Source organism: Euleptes europaea, chromosome 7 (assembly GCF_029931775.1).
Source record: "Euleptes europaea isolate rEulEur1 chromosome 7, rEulEur1.hap1, whole genome shotgun sequence".
NCBI classification, from domain to species: domain Eukaryota; kingdom Metazoa; phylum Chordata; class Lepidosauria; order Squamata; family Sphaerodactylidae; genus Euleptes; species Euleptes europaea.
This window is the reverse complement of record NC_079318.1, coordinates 50,072,908-50,094,785: the sequence shown is the minus strand read 5'-3', so window position 1 is coordinate 50,094,785 and position 21,878 is coordinate 50,072,908. Positions and strand designations below refer to the sequence as shown.

The following is a 21,878-nucleotide window of genomic DNA, read 5'->3' as shown; positions in this document are numbered from 1 at the left end:
ATGTGCTGATTATGGCCTTTAAAAGCCCACATATTCTGGCACTAAAACATGTAAAACATGCTTCCTCCTATGTTAGCGTTCTCCCCGCCCCCACCGCCCTAAGAATTAGATCTTCAGCAGAGGTCCTTTAACAGAAACCCCAGCTTTCACTGGGGAGGTGGGTGGCTGTTAAGTCATCTTCTACATTAGCGCTTCAACTGTGGGAACTCTCTCCTGCTTCAGCCAGGGATCTGGCAACCCTAGGAAATTAGTTTTGGAAATACCCAACCCTCATCTCCAGATTCTGTCAGCACTTAGAGGACTGAGAAAACTAATTTATTCTCCTTTTTTTTTCCTTATCGGACTTTTAGCTGTTCTCAATATTCTAAACTTTTCGGAACACACTCAGTCCTCATCAGCCTTTTTGGAAGGTGCATTTTATTTCCAGTTACTTTACAAAGTTGTCTCTTTCTACATCCCTGGGATGTCTTCTGAATATATTGTCTATGGGTTGTTTGGTTATGCTGCTTTTTAAATAGCCACAAGGGATGCACTTTACTACTAGACACAGTACGAGGGGAAACTCTGAGGTCTCATGGGGAGGGGAAATACAGTTCCCCCTCTTAGCACCTCCCCGCTCCTGCTGCTCCCAAGTGACTCTCCATTCTCCCAACGAGGTTTTCTTACCTCTTGCTTATGCTCTCCACAAATTCTATTCTGCATCATCTCAACAGCCCCCAAGTGCAATGCCCTTTCCTGTCCTCTGCATCCTGGTCACAGACTCTGCAGAGGGGTGGCCTGGGCAGGCATTCATTGTGGTTTCTACAGCAATCCACAATGCCAGACAAATTCCAGCTAGGTTTTTCCCAACATCTTAAAGTAGTAGGTTCATATACAATTAAGATTTTAGGGGGTTTCAGTGTAAGAAGTATATTAATTCCCCTGTTCCTACTCTTTGTATAATTTATTTCCTTCTCTTTCCCTACTTCCTTGACCCGACTACTTGATTAAACCCACTGCTTCTCATGCCCTCTTGCTTATGAAGCTTACAGCTTCTCCAGTCAGTAGCCCCTGAGTAGGGTTGCCAACCTCCAGGTACTAGCTGAAGATCTCCTGTTATTACAATGGATCTCCAGCCAATAGAGATCAGTTCACCTGGAGAAAATGGCTGCTCTGGCAATTGGACTCTATGGCATTGAAGTCCCTTCCTAAACCCTGCCCTCCTCAGGCTCCACCCCAAAAACCTCTCGCTGGTTACAAAGAGGGACCTGGCAACCCTATCCCTGAAAGAGATCTTTTACTAAGCCTAACCAGTCACTTGCCTTTCGTCTTCCTGTTGTGGAACAATTACAGCCTGAAATCTAATGAAATTGGGACACAAAACAAAACACACACACAAAAAACTACATATTCATACAATTCTTATAAGCAATCCTGATTTTCCTATAGTTTTTTTCCTATGTTGATATGCAACTCTCAACTTCTGCTGCCATCCAGACCTTGAGGACATTCCACTTGTAGTTTCTGGGGACCATGTGAGAGGGCTAGGCTTTGTTCTGCATTGTATGTATAAACTATACATAATAAAACTAGAAATAAATATAAATCCATGACAGATCTTTCCCCCACGCCCAGTAGTTCAAATGTACACAAACATTCAGTGACATTATACATAAGGAAGGGATTGACTAGAGAGGGAGAGCCACACCGGAAAGCCAGTGTGCTGTAGCAGTTAAGAGGGTTGGACTAGGCTCTGTAAGATCCAGGTTCAAATCCCCACTCGTGTCATGGAAGGTTGCTGGGTGACCTTGGGCCAGTCGACTCTCTCAGCCTAACCTCTCTCTCAGGGGTTGTTGCGAGGGTAAAACAGAGGAGAGGAGCAGGATGTAAGCTGCTTTGGGTTCCCATTGGGGAGAAAAGCGGGGTATAAATGAATTAAATACATAAATTGACTAAAGGGGGGTTGTAAATTGATGAGTGCTAGTTATTAGTCACTGTATATAAACAATTGTGAATTATCTTGAATCTTAAATAGCTGGTGGGTATAAAATCAAGTTTTTAATCCAGTACTTTCTTCTTAGTTCAGGCTTGAGAATTTGGTGTGCATTATGACAGGGGTATGTGGTGTGTGCTCAAAATGCAGTCGGGTCTCTTTGTTACAACTAACAAGAGCATGAAAACGTTTTCTAAGCTAAAACAGCCAGATTTCAAATTGGATTTGCACAGCTCCCACTTTTCACCGCATTAGGCATGCTCTATTTTTGTTTATCTGGCACAAACGAAAACTATCGGCGCTAATCTGACTGCTGTGAGTGCACTCAGATGAGAAGCATATTGGTTACTTATTCTGATTTTAACATAGTCAGCCCTGAACATGAAAGTCATGTTGCAGACTGCAAATAAAATCATCAGCTGGCTCAAACAAAGAGTATCCCAAATGGTGGAAAATGACAGATGCTGCAGGCTGGCAGAAACTCCAAGCAGCTGACCAAAAGGACATCATAGGCTAAACCGGGGAGGTGTGGCCCAGTTTGTAACTGGCCCAATGAAGTGTTGTTTGGAACTGTTTCTATAGTAAGGCAGACTTTGATACCCAGGGACGATCTGAGGGACAGCCCTGTATGAGATCACACGTGTGATATTTACAGCTTGTAATTTTAGTGTTTCTTGATAGCCTGTCTTGCTTTGAGTGATTGAGGAGGTCATGCGGAGTTCTTCGACTTCCAGCATGTCTGGTGCCAAGCCCACAAAGGTTTGTCTATTCGAGCATTATGTGAGCACTCCTTGATGCCAGAGGTTTAATGTTACTCAGGCAGGACTTCACATGGGGGGGGGGGGATTTTGGTCCGTACTTTGTTGGCTTAACTTTGTGTTAACAGTTGAGCAGAACACCAAAATTTGAAGGGGGGGGGGATTAAATCATAACATCTGATCTCCCCAGCCCTAAAAGCATTAAAAAAAATATCTTTATGCAATACCAAGAACTGTCAACATCTTTCATAGATGAGATCATTTCAATCTTTCCAAGTAACTGTTATGAAAATGTTGTTTAATAAAGTTAAGTTGCAATAAGTTGCTAATCAAGAAGTTTATTACTTATAACTTTAGGCGTCAGCATTCCCCCCCCCCTTTTAGCCCTGGGTCAGCAAGAAAGAATTGCAATGGAAAAAGTTAGAGTTTTCTGCCCCATATTCATAGATTTTGTTGGATTATGCTAGAATTTCATTTCAAATCGAACACTTTCAAATAAGTTGTTTAGCATATCAGTTGAAACACAATCTTACAATACATAAGCAATGTACATTGCTGTTTTTCTTTCCTTCCAGTTATATGACATGCATTAGGGGGATACAGGTCATTTTAGGATACAGAATTCAAGGCTTGATGACCTGAACTGGGTTTTTCCAGTTTACTGTTTCATTACAAGACTACATTATATGTTAACCTATAATTTGATAACTAGCTTCTGTTATCTCAAAAGGAATGGAAATCAAATCAGGTAAATTGAATCCATGATCCAAATTTGCAATAAGTGTGCTTGAAACCAAAATATCATATCAGCTATTAAAAACTTAGGAAAAAATGTAGCCTAAGAACATTCTCAATAAGATGACTCCATATTCTTTAGCATTTTGCATTGAATGTAAATGCAGCTGAGGTATAATACTACAGAAGTGAGCACAAGGAATATCATGAAGAGAAATTTGTTCCTTTGACTTATCCATTTAGAAATGTTTGTGCTTGAACATCCTTAAAAGGTTTCTGGCTTTGCTTCTTCCCAGTTTAAGGCAGTCACGACTTACCTTTCCTCACACAATGACTTCTGTTTTCTGCTTGGCAGTGTAATGGTATTAGACTATGAAAGAAATTTACCTTGGCAATCTATTATGCATGGAGCCTTTGCAAAGGAGATTCTGCTATGAAGAATGGTATTAAATAAGCTTTTTTCCCTATGGCCTCATAGAAGGTGATAACACAATTTTATGTATAAAGTCAGAAGTTGCTTATGCTTACTGTTTTTGAGAGTATGCCTAAATACATTTTGTAGCACATTCTATGAATGCCTTTACTCATGGCCTGAATACATACTACCCTTTACTGCATAGGATATACACTCATGTATTACTCTGATAATTTCAGTCACAGGTCAGAAAATCCTGACTACCTCATGGAGCCACATAAGAATGCCACATATAAGAGAGGGGCAAGGTAAGCAGCCCTAACAAACTGCTGCTTTGCCCAGGACTCCGCTATAGGGTTGCCAACCTCCAGGTGCTAGATGGAGATCTCCTACTATTACAACTGATCTCCAGCCGATACAGATTAGTTCACCTGAAGAAAATGGCAACTTTGGCAATCGGACTCTATGGCATTGAAGTCCCTCCCCTCTCCAAACCCTGCCCTCATCAGGCTCCACCCCAAAAACCTCCTGCTGGTGGCGAAGAGGGACCGGGCAACCCTACTCCGGTATGCACATTCTGCCTGAGACAAAAATGGCAGCCACTCTTGGACTTGTGCCTGCATGCTTGGAATGCACAGAATGTGAATTAAGATTCAAGAACTACATGTCTAAGTCCACGTAAACTGTTGTGACATGCCATTTCTTGAAACCAAGGGGACCTGTGTGTTCATATATTACCTAGCATGTATAAACCAAACCTGAGTGGTGACAAGGAGAAGATTGTGGTAGAGAGATGACCCTTTCTTCAGTCACTAAGTGGGAGGTGGCTCCTGAAATAGGGGGACTCCTGGTTCAGTGTTTTGGGGGAGGAAGATTTATTTTCCATAGGAGGTGGGCAAATCTGAGGAGTGGGAAAGGTTGTGGATAGAGCTCCACTTTCTGGTATTCTGTGTGCTAGGGTAAACTGAGTCCACACTGAGTATATTGAGTATACGAATATATTGAACAACATCTGAGTAGTTTACTGAATAACCTGATGAAAATGTACTGAGAACTAAGTACTGTATCTGCAATCATTTAAGATTTGAACTGCTCATAACCATCTAAGCTTTGTGCCTCTCTTGAAGAAAAACAATCTAACTACCTCTCAGTAAATAATAAACTTCAAGTTGTATTAATTATTATAAAATTAGCTTCAGCCTCTAAGCCTCTCAATTTCACCTGGGGGGAGGAAAGGGAAGCTTTCTCCTCACACAAACAAAGGTGACAGACTGTGGAGTTTAAAGAATATTAAAAGCCCTCTCAGTCGTTATTATTGTTAGTAACAGCAGAAAAAATTGTGAGGGTTCAAAAAGAGAGATAGGACCCTCACACATGTACATCACATATTTCCTTCAGGAAGGCACTGCAAAGAATAATAGATCTAAACAGGAATACTTCAGTGGTTTCGTTAATCTTAGTAAAAAAAAAATGGCACTGGAACTTATTAACAAAAGAATTAATGGTTGCCCATTTTTTATATCACGGGGAAATCTTCTGTTCCATTTGGAACTGAATAGCAAAGCCCACAAATTGTTATCCTGAGCATTTTAATCAGTTACAGAGTGCTTGATGTTGACTTGCAAGGAACTGAGAAATAAACAAAAACAAAGCCATTTCTCTTCTGTCTCGGCGCTGATTGATTACCAAATGAACTTATGGTACACCGTCCAATTAGCGAACAAGCATCAGCTCCTCAGATAACAAACGAGTGTGGCCAGCTACTAAAAGAGATCTCAAGAATTTCAAATGACAGCAGAGCATAAGTAATTAAAGATAGCAACTGTAGATGCATAGATGCTAATACACAGGAAATACCTTGGCCATTACCAGCATGAGAAAAACTGGAAATGAACAGTCCATAGCAACAGTGGGGAAAGAGAAGGCTTTCTAAACCATATGCAGCCGGTCTGATTCTCTAAGCATTGTTGTTGTTGGTGGCTCCATCAACAAGGACAAGTGTTTTGAGGAGCAAGGCTATATTCAGCAAGCACCTGTTGCATCGTAATAACTGCAGGTTGCTCCCTTATTTGTATAGGGACATTTGCCCCTCTGTCTGACTCATACCGAACGAACACCAAAACCAAAGTTTATCTTCTTAATGCCGTCTTTTCTTGATCCTTTTCCTATTTTGCTATCAGGAGCATTTCTACAAGAATAATGGCTTTTCACTTGCACAGAACTTTTTGTTTTTGTTTTTTGGTATTTCATTATATGTTATTGCTTTTAATTGTTTGCCACCCAGAGATTTGGCATGGTACACTTTTGTATCTGTCTACATTATAAACATGCTTCCATGAGCTCCTTCGAAAAAGAATGTGAAGGCGGTGACCACTGCTTGTACAGTTGTAATGATATCTAATGACCATATACACTGCATTTGTCATCTATATTGTGAGAAGAGAAGCATGAATGTGAACACACATGGCCAACATTTTATTCTGTACTGGGAGTTGCCTTCTGGAAGGGTCATAAGCACTTTTAAAGAAGCTAGTACTTCAATTTGCCATCTGGCTGGCCCATGATAGACACTGGATAATGGGCTAGGTGGACCTTTTCATCTGATCCAACAAGGTTGTTGTTCTTTTTAAAATATTTTCCAGCTGCTTTAGTGAAACTATTTACAGAAGAAGGATGTTGACAATTCAGCATAAGTTTTAGCAAGAGATGTGATGTTAAAATTTACTTGCCAGACCTGAAATAAAATCAAGTTTTATGAGTAAATTGATTTGGGCTGTCAATTTTTAGGCATACTGTGCCATCAGCACGTAGCAACTGCTGTGGCCAACAGGAAAGTTGTAACAGTAAATGTTATTACAGACCTGTAATTGAATTGAACAGGTTTACATTTGAATAGATTTGCTTCAGCATGATCTGACATGGGATTACAATCTTTCCCTACACATAAAACCATGTTTGAGACAATGTGCCAAAAAGATAGTGGGAGAGGGCAAGAAGTAAACTACATCTAACTTAAAAGAAAAGAAAAATTATAATCAGTTTTTCATTTGTGTACAGGGGAAATTACAATGACTAGCCATATTTCACAGATCCTAAGCCATATTCCATCACCAAATTTCTATAAGTTATTAATGTCGAATAAAACCTAAGCAATGTGATGTGTTGTGATCTAATTACAAGTTTTAAAAAGCACAATCACAACCTGCATCTGAAAGAGTGAATGAGGAATAAGGGTGACATCTTCTGTTAGCTTCTGATATTGGTCCTTAAGAATCATGGTTCGGTCATATTAATTAGCATTAGAACAGATCCCACTTCAAGGTTTATTCCTGATGAGGAAGGCATTTTAGCCATTCTAGCACACACTTGATCTTAGCCATAAGGCTGAGAAGCGATGCCATTCTAGCATTTTTCCATCCACATTTATTTACACAATGCACACACACAAATACTAACAGGCAAACACTTCCTTAACTTGTGAATTAGGGCCAGTTACACAGAGCCTACTCCACTGTGCTATAGAATTGGGAAAAGACTGGTGCAACTCTCAATTTCTCTGTGAAAGCAGCCCTTAGGCTCAAGAAATAGAGATCAGTAAAGTCAAACTAAGGGCTGTTTTGCACATTCCAAAGAAGCAGGAAGTGCTAGGGTTACCAACTAGCCTGGAGAAAATACCCAGACCCTGTAGAAGAGGCTGAATTGCTTGTTATTTACCAGGTGAGATTATTTACTTCCGTGACATAAAAAGCTTTGGCTGTCCATTTCCACATGTAAAACCTCTATTAAAGAGAGGGGACATTTTTCTCCAGATTTACTTTCAGAAAGACATTCTGATGATACATGTGCTAGATTAAAATGACAGTTTTGGACTAGATTACTAGTTTACAGTGCCATCCCAAGAACAGTTGCACCCTTCTAAGAGATCAATGGTCTTTTCTTCTTAGGATGGCATTGTTAATTCAAATAATGAAACTGGACCACAACTCTAGGATTAGGTATAGTTTCTGAAAGGTGTGCCTGCAAAAGCAAGGGTGTTGATTTTATAATGCCTAGTGAAGATGACCTGAATAAACCAGGCTAGCCTGATCTTGTAACATCTTGGAAGCTAAGGAGGATCAGTCCTGGTTAGTACTTGGATGAGAGATCACCAAGGAAGTCCAGGGTTGCTACACAGAGGCAGGCAATGGCAAACCACTGCTGTACGTCTCTTGTCTTGAAAACCCTGCAGGGTCACCATAAGTCAGCTGTGACTTGGTGGCAGAAAAAATGAAGATGAACACTCATGTCAAGATAGTCAACATGATGATGTATGTTCTCTAGAAGAAAAATACTCCCAAAGCTTGCAAAGATGTCTCTCTGGTCAAATAACATGCTCTTAAATCACAATGGAAGTCTGAATGGAAGCTACTGGAAGAAACTATGATGTGACACTTTAGACATCTGACACTTTAAAAATCTTCTTCCCCTTAATGCTTCTCTACTTCAATCATTAGGCAGAACTCTGTAATACTTCCCATATCTAATATCCATCAGGCCTTATTTGTTAAGTATAACTAACAAAATAAAACTATGACAGACCGTTCATATTCTAGGACAGGGATCCCTTTTTGAGCCTGCAGGCACCTCTGGAATTCTGACATACTGTGATGGGCACAGCCATAAAATGGCTACAGAAGCCTTAGTGGGCAAAAACCCCATCTGGCACTGCTCACTTTCTAAAAACTCTTGGTGGGCGCCAGGAAAGATGTCAGTGTGCGCCATAGCTGGGGACACCTGCTCTGGAATATAAAAAACTTTTATACAAGTGTGTAAGGGTGGAAATTCTCTGAAATAATTTTTTTTTGTCTTTGAGACTATACCTAATTGACTATCAGGATTCTCCTAACGTAAGGCAGATAAAGAGATATTTTTTTGGAACACCATTTGAGAGTTTAAAGAGACCGTCTTCTCTTGAAAGGCATAAAATTGAAATAGATTCAAGAGACTCTTGCTTCCACACCCAATAATTTACCCACTTCAGTACTGAAGAATATTTAGTAGGCCTAGTTTCCTCTGCATAATGATACATATTGGAAGTAACGGGAAAAGTCTCCCTCGCCATTTTTAAAAACTAAACAAGAACAGCAACATCATGGCTGAGAGAAGAATCCAAGCTGATCACTTTCACAGACTTAGGCGCCGCACAGATCTTACCACTTGAAGATTGCAAAAAAAAAAAAAAAATCCTTGCCACATTTACAAACAGAGCAGTCACATGTTAGAGCTCTAACAATGGGTTTCTATTCTAACAGGCCAAATATGCTAAGCAGCATAGTCTGTTTGAAAATGTGTCACATTCAAGCATGCTTTTCATGTCTGAGTTCATCTAAAAGCATCCATTAAGGTTTTTTGTACTATGAAACAAATTAGGTTTTCCACGAGCAAAAATCCTACTCACATCAGAATAAAAACGGCCAAGTCCTGTGTCTCTCAGTGAAGCAAAATCCCCAATGAATTAGCCAGGAATTTTTCCGGAATAAGACTAAAGGCTTTGGCTCACAGGATCATAGCGTCTGCCAAAGCAGCCACACAGAATGAGGTTTATTCTTAGTAAGTATAATCCAGTAAGAATACGTCTGTAGGTGTGTGATAGGCCTAATTTTTTTGCCTGCCATCACTCTGTGAGCCTATATTATTTTGGAAACATTGCTTGAGAGAAAACTGGTTACCCAGAAAAAATGTATGTTTTGCTTTCTGAACTGAAGATCAAACCGTATTTCATTACAAATGGTACTTTAAAATGATTGCTTAACACCACATTATTAGCTACTGAGACAACTCAATATGAATTCCAGATTTGTGGCACATCCAGTAATGACACCCAATTCACCTGAACAGTTAAAAAAAGGTGAAATTTCACTCTTTTCCACCAACATATAAAGAAATTATGTTTACTTGTTTATTTATAATTTTATAGATCCTAACTCTAAATACCTGTAGTTCCTTACTCTCTTTTCCGCATTTATTGGAAATGTCCAAAGTCAAGCTTCAAAGTCTTTCTTATGGAAAGATGCATAATGATCTAGATGCACATCAAAATCGTATACGTCCCCCACCTCCCCTTCCACCATGGGACAAAACAGAAGCTGAGCACTAGGAGGTACACTTCAGTGAGCAACAAGCCAATGGTCAGAACCATGGAGAACCTCTCCATTACCAAGTGACCTCACCTGCCGCCCTGCTGTTCTTGTCAGTGTGTGTGCAAAGAGAGCCAAGGTGGTGTGGCATCCTTGCCCTCTATGCATGGACACTAGCAGCATGGGCCTTCTTAAAAAGCAGCATAGCAAATGGCAGATCTCTAGGGATTCTTTACTCCATCTAACAGTCCTAACCCATGGTTTGAAGAACACTGGTCTAAGGAAAGCCATCTGACTACTTCCTTTCTGACTTCTCTTTTGAGAAGGCATTTTGGTTGCTGCTGGTTTTAGTTGTCTGTTTCTGATTCTTAACTTCATTCTAGATTTTGAATATTGTATTTTTTATTATTCTTTTTAATTTGAGAAACCGATGAGCAAGATCTCTCAAGGATATTTTACAGCTACTGAAAGCCAGCTGGATACATGGTCAATGTGTACACCCAATGAACACCCATAATGTAGTGACAAGCAGTTGAAATCGGAGCATCACAAATGCAGAGCGTGCATTTTTTTACCCGTGGATGTTTTATCCAATAGGATACCCTGAGTGGTTTATCTGTTCAGTTTGATTTATCATTCTTAGCAGTGTTTGTGGAAAGATACATAAAGAGATCAGCCTTACCTTCTTTCAGCATGCCGACTTTTAGACATTTCATGAAGCGACAAGCTTGGCAGGACTTGCGCCTGCGCTTTGTGATTTCACATTCATTTGTTGCCGGACAGCTGTATTCTATGTTACCTGTGGCATTTAGGATTCAGAAAGAGAAGCCAATGAGAAATGTTAGTTGACAGATAATTCTTAGTCATAGAAAAAACACAGTGAAAACATATATAATCAAAAGTTACAGTAACTAGATTTAAATTTTTACAAAACTGTCCAGTTATAAGTGGTCATAATGATTTCCATCTTTTACTTAAAACAGATGACAAAAACACTACACTTATAATTGTGTGTTCCAATGTACACTTTTTGATGTGATAAATGCATGAAGTATGAACATTGGCTCTAACTACTTCAAGAGCAGTCACTGAGTTGGATCCACTTAGCTTTTCTTCTAGCCCCACTCTAGGCCCACATGGAGTTTGTACATGTAGGTCCTAAGACCCCGTCATAGGCTTCTTTGGTTGTCTTTCCTTTTTCCCCAGCAGAAAAACTGGGTGGATCCAACCCAATGGGTGTGTGAACACTGTAGCAGAACAGATCCTGTTCCATCCAACATCCTCAGCACCCCAGGAAATTCAGGCACTTTGTTGCATGTAACACATTACATGAATTGTTTTATTAAGACGACAGTGTGACATATAGAACATATGGTGACAGATCTGAACCACAACAACAAAACCAAAGTATGAAGCTCACTGAGAAGACTTGGACCAATCATTCCCTCAGCCTAGTCTACATCTTGGAGCAGTTGTAAGGATACTGTAAGAAACCATGTGCTCTTTGGAGGAATGGTGAGGTACAAATATAAGATAAGGTGAACACAGGGAACACATTCCACCTCTCAATTAACATGCAGCCCTGCTAGGAAGACTCAGGCACCAGGAGATTACATGAGTCAGTCTCTGAAATTACAGACAAGATCCTGAGCAATGATGAGTCCATCTAGGATATAGGGTGGTCAACTGTAGGTTGGGAAATTCATGGAGATTTGGAGCAGAGCCTGGGGGCAAAAGCAGATGAGGGGAGGGAGTTCATCAGGGATGTGATGCTATTGAGTCCCCTCCAAAGCTGCCATTTTATCCAGGGGAACTGATCTCTGTAATCTAGAGATCAGTTGCAATTCTTGGAGAACTCCAGGCCTCTCCTGAAGGTTGGTAATCCTATCCATGAAGGGATAAGGATTTATCCTGCTCTGCCATCAGCACTAAGGCTGTGTGGCTGTATTTCGACCCTTGCTGGGAGCACAACTGTAGTGCAGAGGGTGTTTGGGACAAATATTAACATTGTGAATGTGCATCTCGGTACATTCATGATGGCAAAAACAAGGATGTGGGAAAATATTGTTCTAAGCCTTTGTTCCTTACTTTGCATAGAATTTACATATTATTTGAGACATTAACGAGTTAGGAGGTTATTTCTGGGAGTGCACCCTTGTGTAAAGCCAGTATTTCACAGGATGAGTGTAATGACCAGATTCATAAAAGTACATGGAAAACCTTGCCCCCTGCTTACTTCTTGTCAGCACAGTGAAAATTTAAGTACATAGTATCGGTTTGCTCATTAGCTCATTGCAGGAAGTGCATCTTACCTCAGCTTAAGGGAAAAAAAACACGTATGTTAATTTTTTTTTACTCATCAAATGAGGAAGAATTAATGCACTGTGTAATGTAAACTCTGGTCTCCTTTGAACATCCAGTTTTAAGCACATTGACAGTCACAACTACATTCTGTATGGTGGAGTTTGCCACAGCAGTAGTTCTTGGAAAGGAAAGGACTTTTAATAAAAATGTCTTTCCACATCAGCGGTGTCCCATCTCACTTTAAAGGTATTTTGTTATTTTCTAACCCTTTCCCCCTGTGATTAAGTGCATTAGTATCTTAATGAAAATGCATTCTGTTTATTGCTCTCTTGGGAAATGGGAGGTCATCGCACCAAATGCATAAATTGTCATCAGAGACAGTCCAGGCATAATTGCAATTTTGCTGCTCCATGTTTGCTGCACTCAGAGTCCATCGAAGTCCCCTGAAACATGCACAGATCCTCGTAATTAGCATAGAGTCTGCCTGGGACTACAGCATTGATGAAATATTTCAGAGTTAATCACACTTTGTAAACACTGATTTATATTGACTACCTTTCTCCAGACTGATGTCTCCTCATTAAATATCACATTAGCGGATTGCAGGATCGTACAAAGACTCAAATGCTCTGCAACGGCTAGCTCAACAAGGAATAATATGCACACCACTTATCTCTGTTGCAAAATGGTTAAGTATTTATGAGAAAGGGGGTCTTGCATGTTGCAATGTAGAAAAGACAGGTCCGTCAGAAACAGAGCACTAAATTAGCATTCTAACTAAATGTATCTGTGGTAAACATTTAAATCATTTGCACAGCCCTATTTGTGCCATACAAGCCAGCCAAATCTACCACAGAGACAAAATAAGCAGCCTCCTGGGGCAATACAGTTCAAGGGATGCCTGCCACATCAGAAATGGAGCTCAAGATTAGGCTGTTATACTGGGGTCAATCTTACCACTGTGCTGTGCAAAGTTTGAAACCTTCCTCCAGCTTCACAGGAGAAAGGCTCTTTAAGTAGGAAAAGAGAAACATAATTTAGAGGAAGCTCCTTGGAGGAAGCCTGGATCCATGGTGTGGCTTCTAGAAAGGCTGAATAGTTTGAAGTGTATCCAGAATCATCTTCAGTTATGCAGAATCAATATATCTAACTCACTACTTGCCCCATCTGTGGATACTTAAATTTGAAAACTGGAGCCATGGACAGACAAGACAAATCTTTCTCCTATCCTGAATGGGGGAAAGCCCTAGCCCCAGGTTTGCAGAAAAACTTGAAATCTAAACAAAACTATGTGTGTGGGTAAAGTGCCGTTAAGTCGCAGCCGACTTATGGCAACCCCTTAAGGGGTTTTCAAGGCAAGAGACTAACAGAGGTGGTTTGCCAGTGCCTTTCTCTGTATAGCAACCCTGGACTTCCTTGGTGGTCTCCCATCCAAATACTAACCAGGGCTGACCCTACTTAGCTTCTGAGATCTGACGAGATCAGGCTAGCCTGGGCCATCCATGATGGTAGAAGCAGTGCCTGTAGCTTTAACAAACAAATGCCCTCGTGGCTATTGCTAGGCCAACACAACAGTATTGCCAGATATCCAGAGACTGAAGCCATGAAGATGCAAGCCAGTTCTCAACACAAACCTGAGAAAAGCCCCAGGTTTACAAAAAATCTGAACTACAGACACACAATCACACATTGAGGAGCGAGGTTAAATCCCTCTCCCCAAATAATAAAAGTGCCTATACTTTAAGAAAAAGGATCTCAGTGGCCATTGAGGAAGTTGCTAGGCAACCACAACAGTGTTGCCAGTCTTCAAACCTTGGTTCTGACAGTGAAAGGAAGAGCCCTTACCAGGGCTGTTTTGGCATCCCAGTTCACCCCTGCTTCCTTCCCTCCTGCTCTAGAGGGAGGACTCATCAGGGCCAGGCCTAGCAGCAACTATTGCACAATTTGCTATCATGCAATTTTCATAACTCACCCAGGTAGAGCAATGGCTACCAGATGACCTGATACCATAAAATTCTCCTGGGCTCAACAGCAGCTTCTACACAACTTCAGCAACTTGGCCGGGCCTGGCAGTAACCACCAAACAACTCGCCTGGGCAACTTGCTACAACATGATTTTTGCAACTTGGCTAGAAGGGGATGCCAGGGAGAGCGAAGGCAAGAAAAGTGACAGCCGGTGTGGTGTAGTGGTTAAAGTGTCATACTAGGATTGGGGAGACCCCAGTTCAAATCCTCACTCTTCCATGGAAGCTTGCTGTATGACCTTTGGCCAGTCACTCTCTCTCAGCCTAATTTACCACACAGAGTTGTTGTGGGGATAAAATGGAGAAGAGGAGAATGATGTAAGTTGTTTTGGATCCCCACTGAAGAGAAAGGTGAGATATAAATGAAGAAAATAATAAATGAAGCTGAGGACTGGAGGGCAGAGAGAAGAAAGGATGGTTGGTGAATGAGAAGGAGACAAGGAACCTGGAAAAGGGGAGAGGATGTGGGAGATATCAGGAGGAGAGTCAGAGGACATAATGTGAGGAAGGGGATACAATGAGCCCACAAACAAGGTGCCCACAGCTCTCTATTTTCCCAAGAAATTGCAAAAAACAAAAGGGCTCAATTCCCCCCCTCCCAAAAAAAAAAGGAAGGAGGGAAAAACAGTGGTGGCTCTCTGTGGCTTGTCTCCAAAGGTGACAGGCTGGAAGCTCTCCATGCACCTATCTTGCAAGGATCCAGTAGGAAGGGAGAAACACCATTGCTCAGGAAATCAGTAGAATCAAAGAAAAACACAAGCACACATAGTAGCAGGTTAGCATCACCTGGAGAAAATCAAAGTAATGGCTGAACCAGTGATTTCCATGTGTATCTTCAGCTCGGGAATTTTGTTATGCACACCCCTAATACAGGGTTTAAAATTTTTAAAATATGGCTAATTTAGAACATACAATTACAAACAGGTTTGCAGGTTTTTAGAGACCATGCCAAAGCTCAGTTAACAAACACTTAGAATTTTTATCAGAGTAATATACTATTATATATTACAATAGAAATGTTATATGCTGATTCATATGACAACATTAGCAAATGCTTTGGGTATGGTGATCTGTTTTCTGTGTTTATTGGAGCATACACAAGATAGGAGTTAACACTTGGTTTTATCCATATTTTAACAATGTTTTTCAGGACATTTCTCATTCATGCCACCACAAAGTCAAATAACGGTGGATTAATATTGACCGACTTGAAGGCACTTTACACACACACACAATATTGACCATCACATCCCCTTGAGCACTTCAATTAATTATGACCTCCTTAGCACAATCCATAGGTTGCTCTTTCATACAAACCAAGCTCTGATTTGCACTTTCTTTTCAAACTATGCTTTGTACAAAATTCGAAGTCATAATTGAATTGTAGCATGCAAGAGGAGGAGGAAAGGAAGGGGAACAGAAAAGAGTATGTTAGAACAAAATTGGTTCCCATATTACCAAACCATAATTCTGTATTATGTGTGAACCAAGCTGAGCAGCCCAATCCTAAAGGGGAAGGCCCAAACCAGCATAAGAACGGGGTGACCTCCGCGCCAGCATTAGTGCCACTCTTCAGGTAACTATAAAGCTTGGGGGTGGCCAGATGCTCTTTAGCAGCTGCACCTTTCTTCTGCTCATGACCAGATCCATGAGTCCAAGGACAACAGCCTTTGGGCTCTTAGCCTGTGTCTTGGAGCAGTCAGCATTTGAGTCCAGCACCAGCCTAAGAAGTAGAATGCTATTTATGTGTATTGGTTTATGTGTATTGTGACTTTTTTATATGAGCTTAAAGATGATGTAGTTTGACGGCCCAACTGGTTATTAAGTACTATCAATTCCAAACCCTTTCCTGAGGTAAGATCCTTCTCATATGCCCTATTCTCTGTGCCCCTACCTGCAAAGGTGAGAAAGGTGGCAACCAGAGACTGGGTTTTTTTTAGTGGGAGCTCCACACCTATGGAATACCCTTCTCTATGAGGCGCACCTGGCACCTACCCTATTGTGTTAGGCACCAGGTAAAAAACATTTTTTTTAACCGGGCTTTTAATTAAAGGGTTGGTTTTTTTATATTGTTTGTACAGTCTGCTTCTAGCCTGAAAACTGTTTTATGCAACTTGTTTTCAATTGTGAAGTGCCTTATGTTGTTTTTATGTGCTGGCTTGGGTTTTAATAGGTAATTTTAATTACATTAGAGCTGATGTATGTTTTATCATAGTTGTAACCTGCCTCAGGCAGATTCTCTGGAAAGGCAGGATAGAAATTTTCAAAATAAACAGAAGAGGTCATGGAGTAGTCCTAAGCAATGAGTAAAAACAGAAGAAGTAGAAGCAAGAGGAGGACTACCAGCTATGTTGATACTTAGCTAAATACTAAACCTTTCCCATTTTCTCAAGAAATACACCATTAATTTTGTCACAAAGCACCTGTACTTCTGTATAGCTAGTTGGTTAAAGTTTGCAGATACAAGCAATTGTCAGCCAAACAGTTATTTGCCAACCATCACCTGATATGTGTGCGTGTGTTCCATCTTGTTTGGTATAATCACAGAAACAGAAAGGAGAAATGGCTTTATTCAATTTAACTTTTTAGAAAACAGATATAGGCAAAACATTAGCATTTCTAATTTATGTTGGTTTCAGGCTGTTAGACATATGCTTAAATATCTCCCACTGAAAATAATGGGACCTAAGAAGATACTCTTATTTAATATGAATAGTGGTAGTATAAGCATTAAACCAAGCCCTATAAATCCCAGTCATTCATAAGCTTGGAAGGGTTTCTTCCAAACCCTAATCTGTGTTTCTCAAATAGATGCACAAACCACAGTTCTGATATGCATAACTGCATCTATTTTGCAAATAAACATGGACTACAGTTGCCATTTTCTCAGTAGGTTAGTACAAAAATAGATCTTCTGTGTATATAATAGTTAAATCAAATTTCACACAGTAACAAATATTCCAAGCAATTTAAATATAATTCCAATATTACCATCATAATGCAAAAGTCATATCAAAGCATAGGTCATAAATTACAAAGTCACATGTATTGTTCACAAGTAGTATTGATTACCTATATTTATAACCAGGACTATACACTTACCTGTTTGTACGCACCTACTTGTGAACAATACATGTGACTTTGTAATTTTCTCAGTAGGGGCAGGGGACCTCTCTGCCCTGCATTCCTGCTCAAAGCAGTGGCAGGAGAAAACTAAAATATAAAATGGTAATCAGGGGGAAACCTGGAAGAGACATCACACCTCTATAGGAACACCTTTTGGTTTTCCCCAGAAGTGACATCAGATCTTTCTAGGAGCCAAGTTTCCAGAAATTCACAGAGAGGTGAGATGGAGTTTTACTAGAAGTGATGTAATGTTGGCACCGATGGCCACCCCCCATGCCCCCTGGACTCTTGCTGGTTGCTAGGCTGGGCCCTAACATGGACCCTAGTATTGAGGGGGGAAATTAATAATATAAATATTTAATCATACACTCCATAATCAAATCTCCTTGTCAAACTGAACTACATGCTAAAATGCTAATGGATTGTTGCAAAGACACAGATTGATGTGGATTTCTATACCATTGTCATTATAGAAAATTTCCTCAAGCTCATGGAGAAATAAAAATAATAATGTACCTATAAATTTGGGATACAGCTGGTCTACTAAATGTCCACCTGTGTTAATTTTCCAGCAATAGTTCCAAATTGTGGTCACTTTTTCAAAAATGTGAGAAAGGACTAAGAATCTGTGGTTTCATAGGTGGCTGGGAGACAATATGATGAGGAACGACAGATGTTCATTGTTATTTATTCCACCACTACATCCTTGAAAGTCTTCCTTGGTTTTTCTCGTTTGATAGCTAAAATAGTGTTGTACTAAAAATGTACTGAATCAAGCACCCTTTACAATATTGCATCAATTCTGGTAAGAGTTCAAATTTCCTACACCCTAGAGTTTGAAGGCTTCTTGTATTATCTTGTTTTCCTTCAGTTGTGTAGAGTTATTGAAATATTCAAGCAGAAACATCAAAAATCTAGTTCTGAATCTATATAGGGACACAGAGAGAGGTATGCAAATTGCTCTTCAGGGTTTTTTTGTGCTTATAAAGGGAAAACCTCATTGAAAAAAATGAGTATTTTCTGAGCTAGAATTCTTGCCCCAGAGGGCAGACGTTGCTAATAGAGCAAGCTTGAGTGTGCCCAGTTTCGTCAATAGTTGGAGAAGAAAATGTACTATGCAAGAAATAAAATCAGCCTGGCAGCTCAAGGCTTTCAACTCAGCTGACAAGAGTGATAGAATGATTTATAATATCTCCTGGATAGTTTTCAGAAAGGACTGGCTCCAGTTACTTATTTCGAAGTCTTTTTGTACAATTAGTTTGCGGGCAATACCATTTTTTCACTTACAGCTTAATAGAATCTTGCATCTAGCTGGCTGAGAGAATAACAGAGTATATGCTAAATCCTTGCCTGAAGTGCCAGGGCATAATTTATATATTCCTTTCAGTGGCATAATGGACTTTTACAGTTTGGCAGTTCAAGAGCCAAATAACGTAAAGTAGCGTGACGTTTCAAAACAAGCATATGCGCCAAATCCTTGTTCCCTACAGACTCCATCTTGTATTTTGACCAAGCACTAAGGTTTGTGTCAGCCTGGAGTTGTATTTGCTATGTCCAGAAATGGCTGAGTGTTTTTGTGGGTTTCCTGGCATTGATTTTAATTTTATTAAGAAGGCCAAATCGTGTGCAAATTAAAAAGACACATGGTGTGACAAATGAGATGCAAACCTTACAAAAGAAAGCACACCAGTGCTTTAAAATTCACAAAAGTGGGAATGAATGCAAGGCAACAAATGAGACAGAGTTAAAAGCACACAAGAACCTGAAACCTACTTTTAAAAGAGATCCCTATGATTGTGGTCACACTTTTTTTATCTACAGCTTCCTAAAAGGGAGGGAAGCCCCACCACCGTGTGTGGCATTTGGGGAGAAAGCCTAGAACTCATAATAGTGATGGAATGTGCTGGGGAGGGCAGAAACGCTTGAAGCACCTCTCACTGGTAGGGTTGCCAACTATGACTTGGGAAATTCCTGGAGACTTGGGGGCAATGCCTGGGGAGGATTGGGAGCGCAGTGGGGATGTGATGCCATAGTGTCTGCCCTCTGAAGGTGCCACTTTCTCCAGAGAAACTGATCTCTGTAGTCGGGAGATCAGCTGCAGTCTTGGGAGATCTCCCCAGAAGGTTGGCAACCCTACTTCTAGGGTCAGTTCGGCTTCCATGCTCAACTCCTCTTATTTTAGTTGTGGCTAGTTAGTAAAATTAGGATTCAGTCCGCATGGCATCAGTGAATCCTGGCTATACTGCAACTGTCACTCTTTGCCCCCACCAGAGAGACTGCAGCTCTCCCAGCCTGCATTGCGGTAGCCAACTGACAGCTAAACTCCATGGCATCATCCAGTTGCTCATGTAACTGGCTCCTGGAAACAAGAATGTGGGGAGGCTTTTCTCAGGAAGCTTCAGCTGCTCTGAGAATGGCTCTGATGAGTTCCCCCCAACACACACACACACACACTTTGAGGTTAACAAAGGAAGCTGCCAGGCTTTTATATTAACCCAACCCCCACAAAAAACTGAGGAAAACAATCTCCTACTGCCAATTTCAGTGCACCGCCCATACGAAATGCAACCAAATACTCCCAAACCAAGCATCTTGCCTGTGCTCCAAGTCATACAGGATGCCTGCAGCACATACCGTAGATGTAGCCCACAATTTTCCAGTCATATGCTCAGGCAGGTTTTTGACTCCCCACAAACACTACATCTGAACCACACACATACAGTGTTCATATGCAGAGTTCAAAGACCCTGGAAGAGCTTGTTTGTCCCACGCCAGTTTCAGTTCACTGAACAAATACCACAAGTAAAATGGTTTTATATGCACTTACCAGAAAAAAGAAAGTACCAAGCAGTAATAGCTGTGAATGCTAAATTAGGTGGGTTGTATATAAAAGGAGGAGAGGACTTTATTGTGGGAAACACTGTTGTGGGAAACACCATCCAGCCTCCCCAACCTCAAGTTCATTGTCAACATAATAATCGTGAAGGGGGTGCTTGTGGATGAAATGCAGATAGCCAGAGGTCCACTGGTGGGTCCTTTCCCCCCTTAGGGCTGCATGGATTTTGGCCATGTTACTGTATTGTTGAGAGAGTGAGGTGGGGGGAGGGGCTGAGTGTCCCACTCACCAGGGTGGAGGCCACAACAGGTCTTTAAGCAAGGGTTCTAGGATTTCAGTCTAAAGTCAAAGTCTGGAGTTCAGTAGCACAGTCTAGAATCATAGCCCAAAAGTAGCCCAGGGTCAAGTAGAAAGATTCCAAGAGCTTAAACAAGGCAGGTAACTGGTAGGCTCATCAGCAGAGTTACAGCCAAGTTGATCCCACACTGGCTGCAGCCTTATATAGGAAGTTTCCTACAGGTGATGCCAGGTTCCTTGCTAGGCTTCTCCTCACAAGCTCAGTCAGCTCCCCTCTCTATGGCATTTTAGCCCTCTGAGGACCCACCCCACACCTGACCCTCCCTAGGCTCCATCCCCAAAGCTCCATGAATTTCCCAACCCTGAGTTGTCAAACCTATCTCCGCGCCTTTCATAAACTTCTATCAGGCTCCCCTTTATCTTTAGTTGTCTTTTTTCTTAACCAAAAATCCTCAAACACTTTAGCCTCTTCTGCTCTTTGCCATTTTTTTGTTCTTTTCTGAACTCTTATAAAGTAAAGGAGAACAACCATTCCACAGAGTGCAGCAGATGGCTTCCTAAAAAAGGATACATAAGGCAGTCCACAGTGCATCGGCTCTCAATTTCACGGAATTTAAGCGAACTTAAGGAGCTCCGCTACTTCAAAGAAAAACAGTGCCCCGCCCAAAATTGTTGCAACAATTAAAACAAAACAAAAACTTGGTACTACCCTAATTCCAAATGCAGCCACACCACAGAATTTCATACAAGAATTATCATACTAGTAGTTTTATTTTTATCCCTGAACTGGATAGCCCAAGATAGCCCAATCTTGTCACATCTCGGAAGCTAAGCAGGGTTGGCCCTAGTTAGTATCTGGATGGGAGACCACCAAGGAAGTCCAAGGTTGCTTGGACAATGACAAACCACCTCTGAACGTCTCTTGCTTTGAAAACCTCTCAGGATTTCTATAACTTATTGGCACTTTACACACATACACACAGTTTTATTTTCAGCCCATATTCCAATCACCCCAACATGGAATTTACAATGACTTTATGGCTTGAACTCCATGAACTGCCAGCAGAAACAGCTGATGGTACAGGATCTTCCCTAACTATCTGGAGCCGTTTCTGACCCCTCTGGAAAGTATTATTGCCAGGTTGAGGGTCTTGCATGTACCAACAGCTGTACCAGTTGAACAGCTGCAGTGGAGAGGGGGAAAGGACCAAGCTCACCCCTTCTGCCTCTTTCATGAGCAGAGCTACCGGCACATAACAGAAAGAAAGGAGCAATTTTGCCTTTTTCCTCTTTCC

General features: G+C 41.0%; 1 protein-coding gene across 5 annotated transcripts in view; it reads right to left on the bottom strand.

Moving 5' to 3' along the window:
- The window catches only part of ESRRG (estrogen related receptor gamma), a 516,565-nt gene that overhangs the window by 148,769 nt on the left and 345,918 nt on the right, over window positions 1-21,878 (bottom strand). For all 5 annotated transcript variants that reach the window (XM_056852765.1, XM_056852766.1, XM_056852764.1 and 2 more), the window contains one exon: window positions 10,679-10,795. In XM_056852765.1, the coding sequence (XP_056708743.1) occupies window positions 10,679-10,795 (117 nt within the window). The remainder of the gene's footprint in view (window positions 1-10,678; window positions 10,796-21,878) is intronic.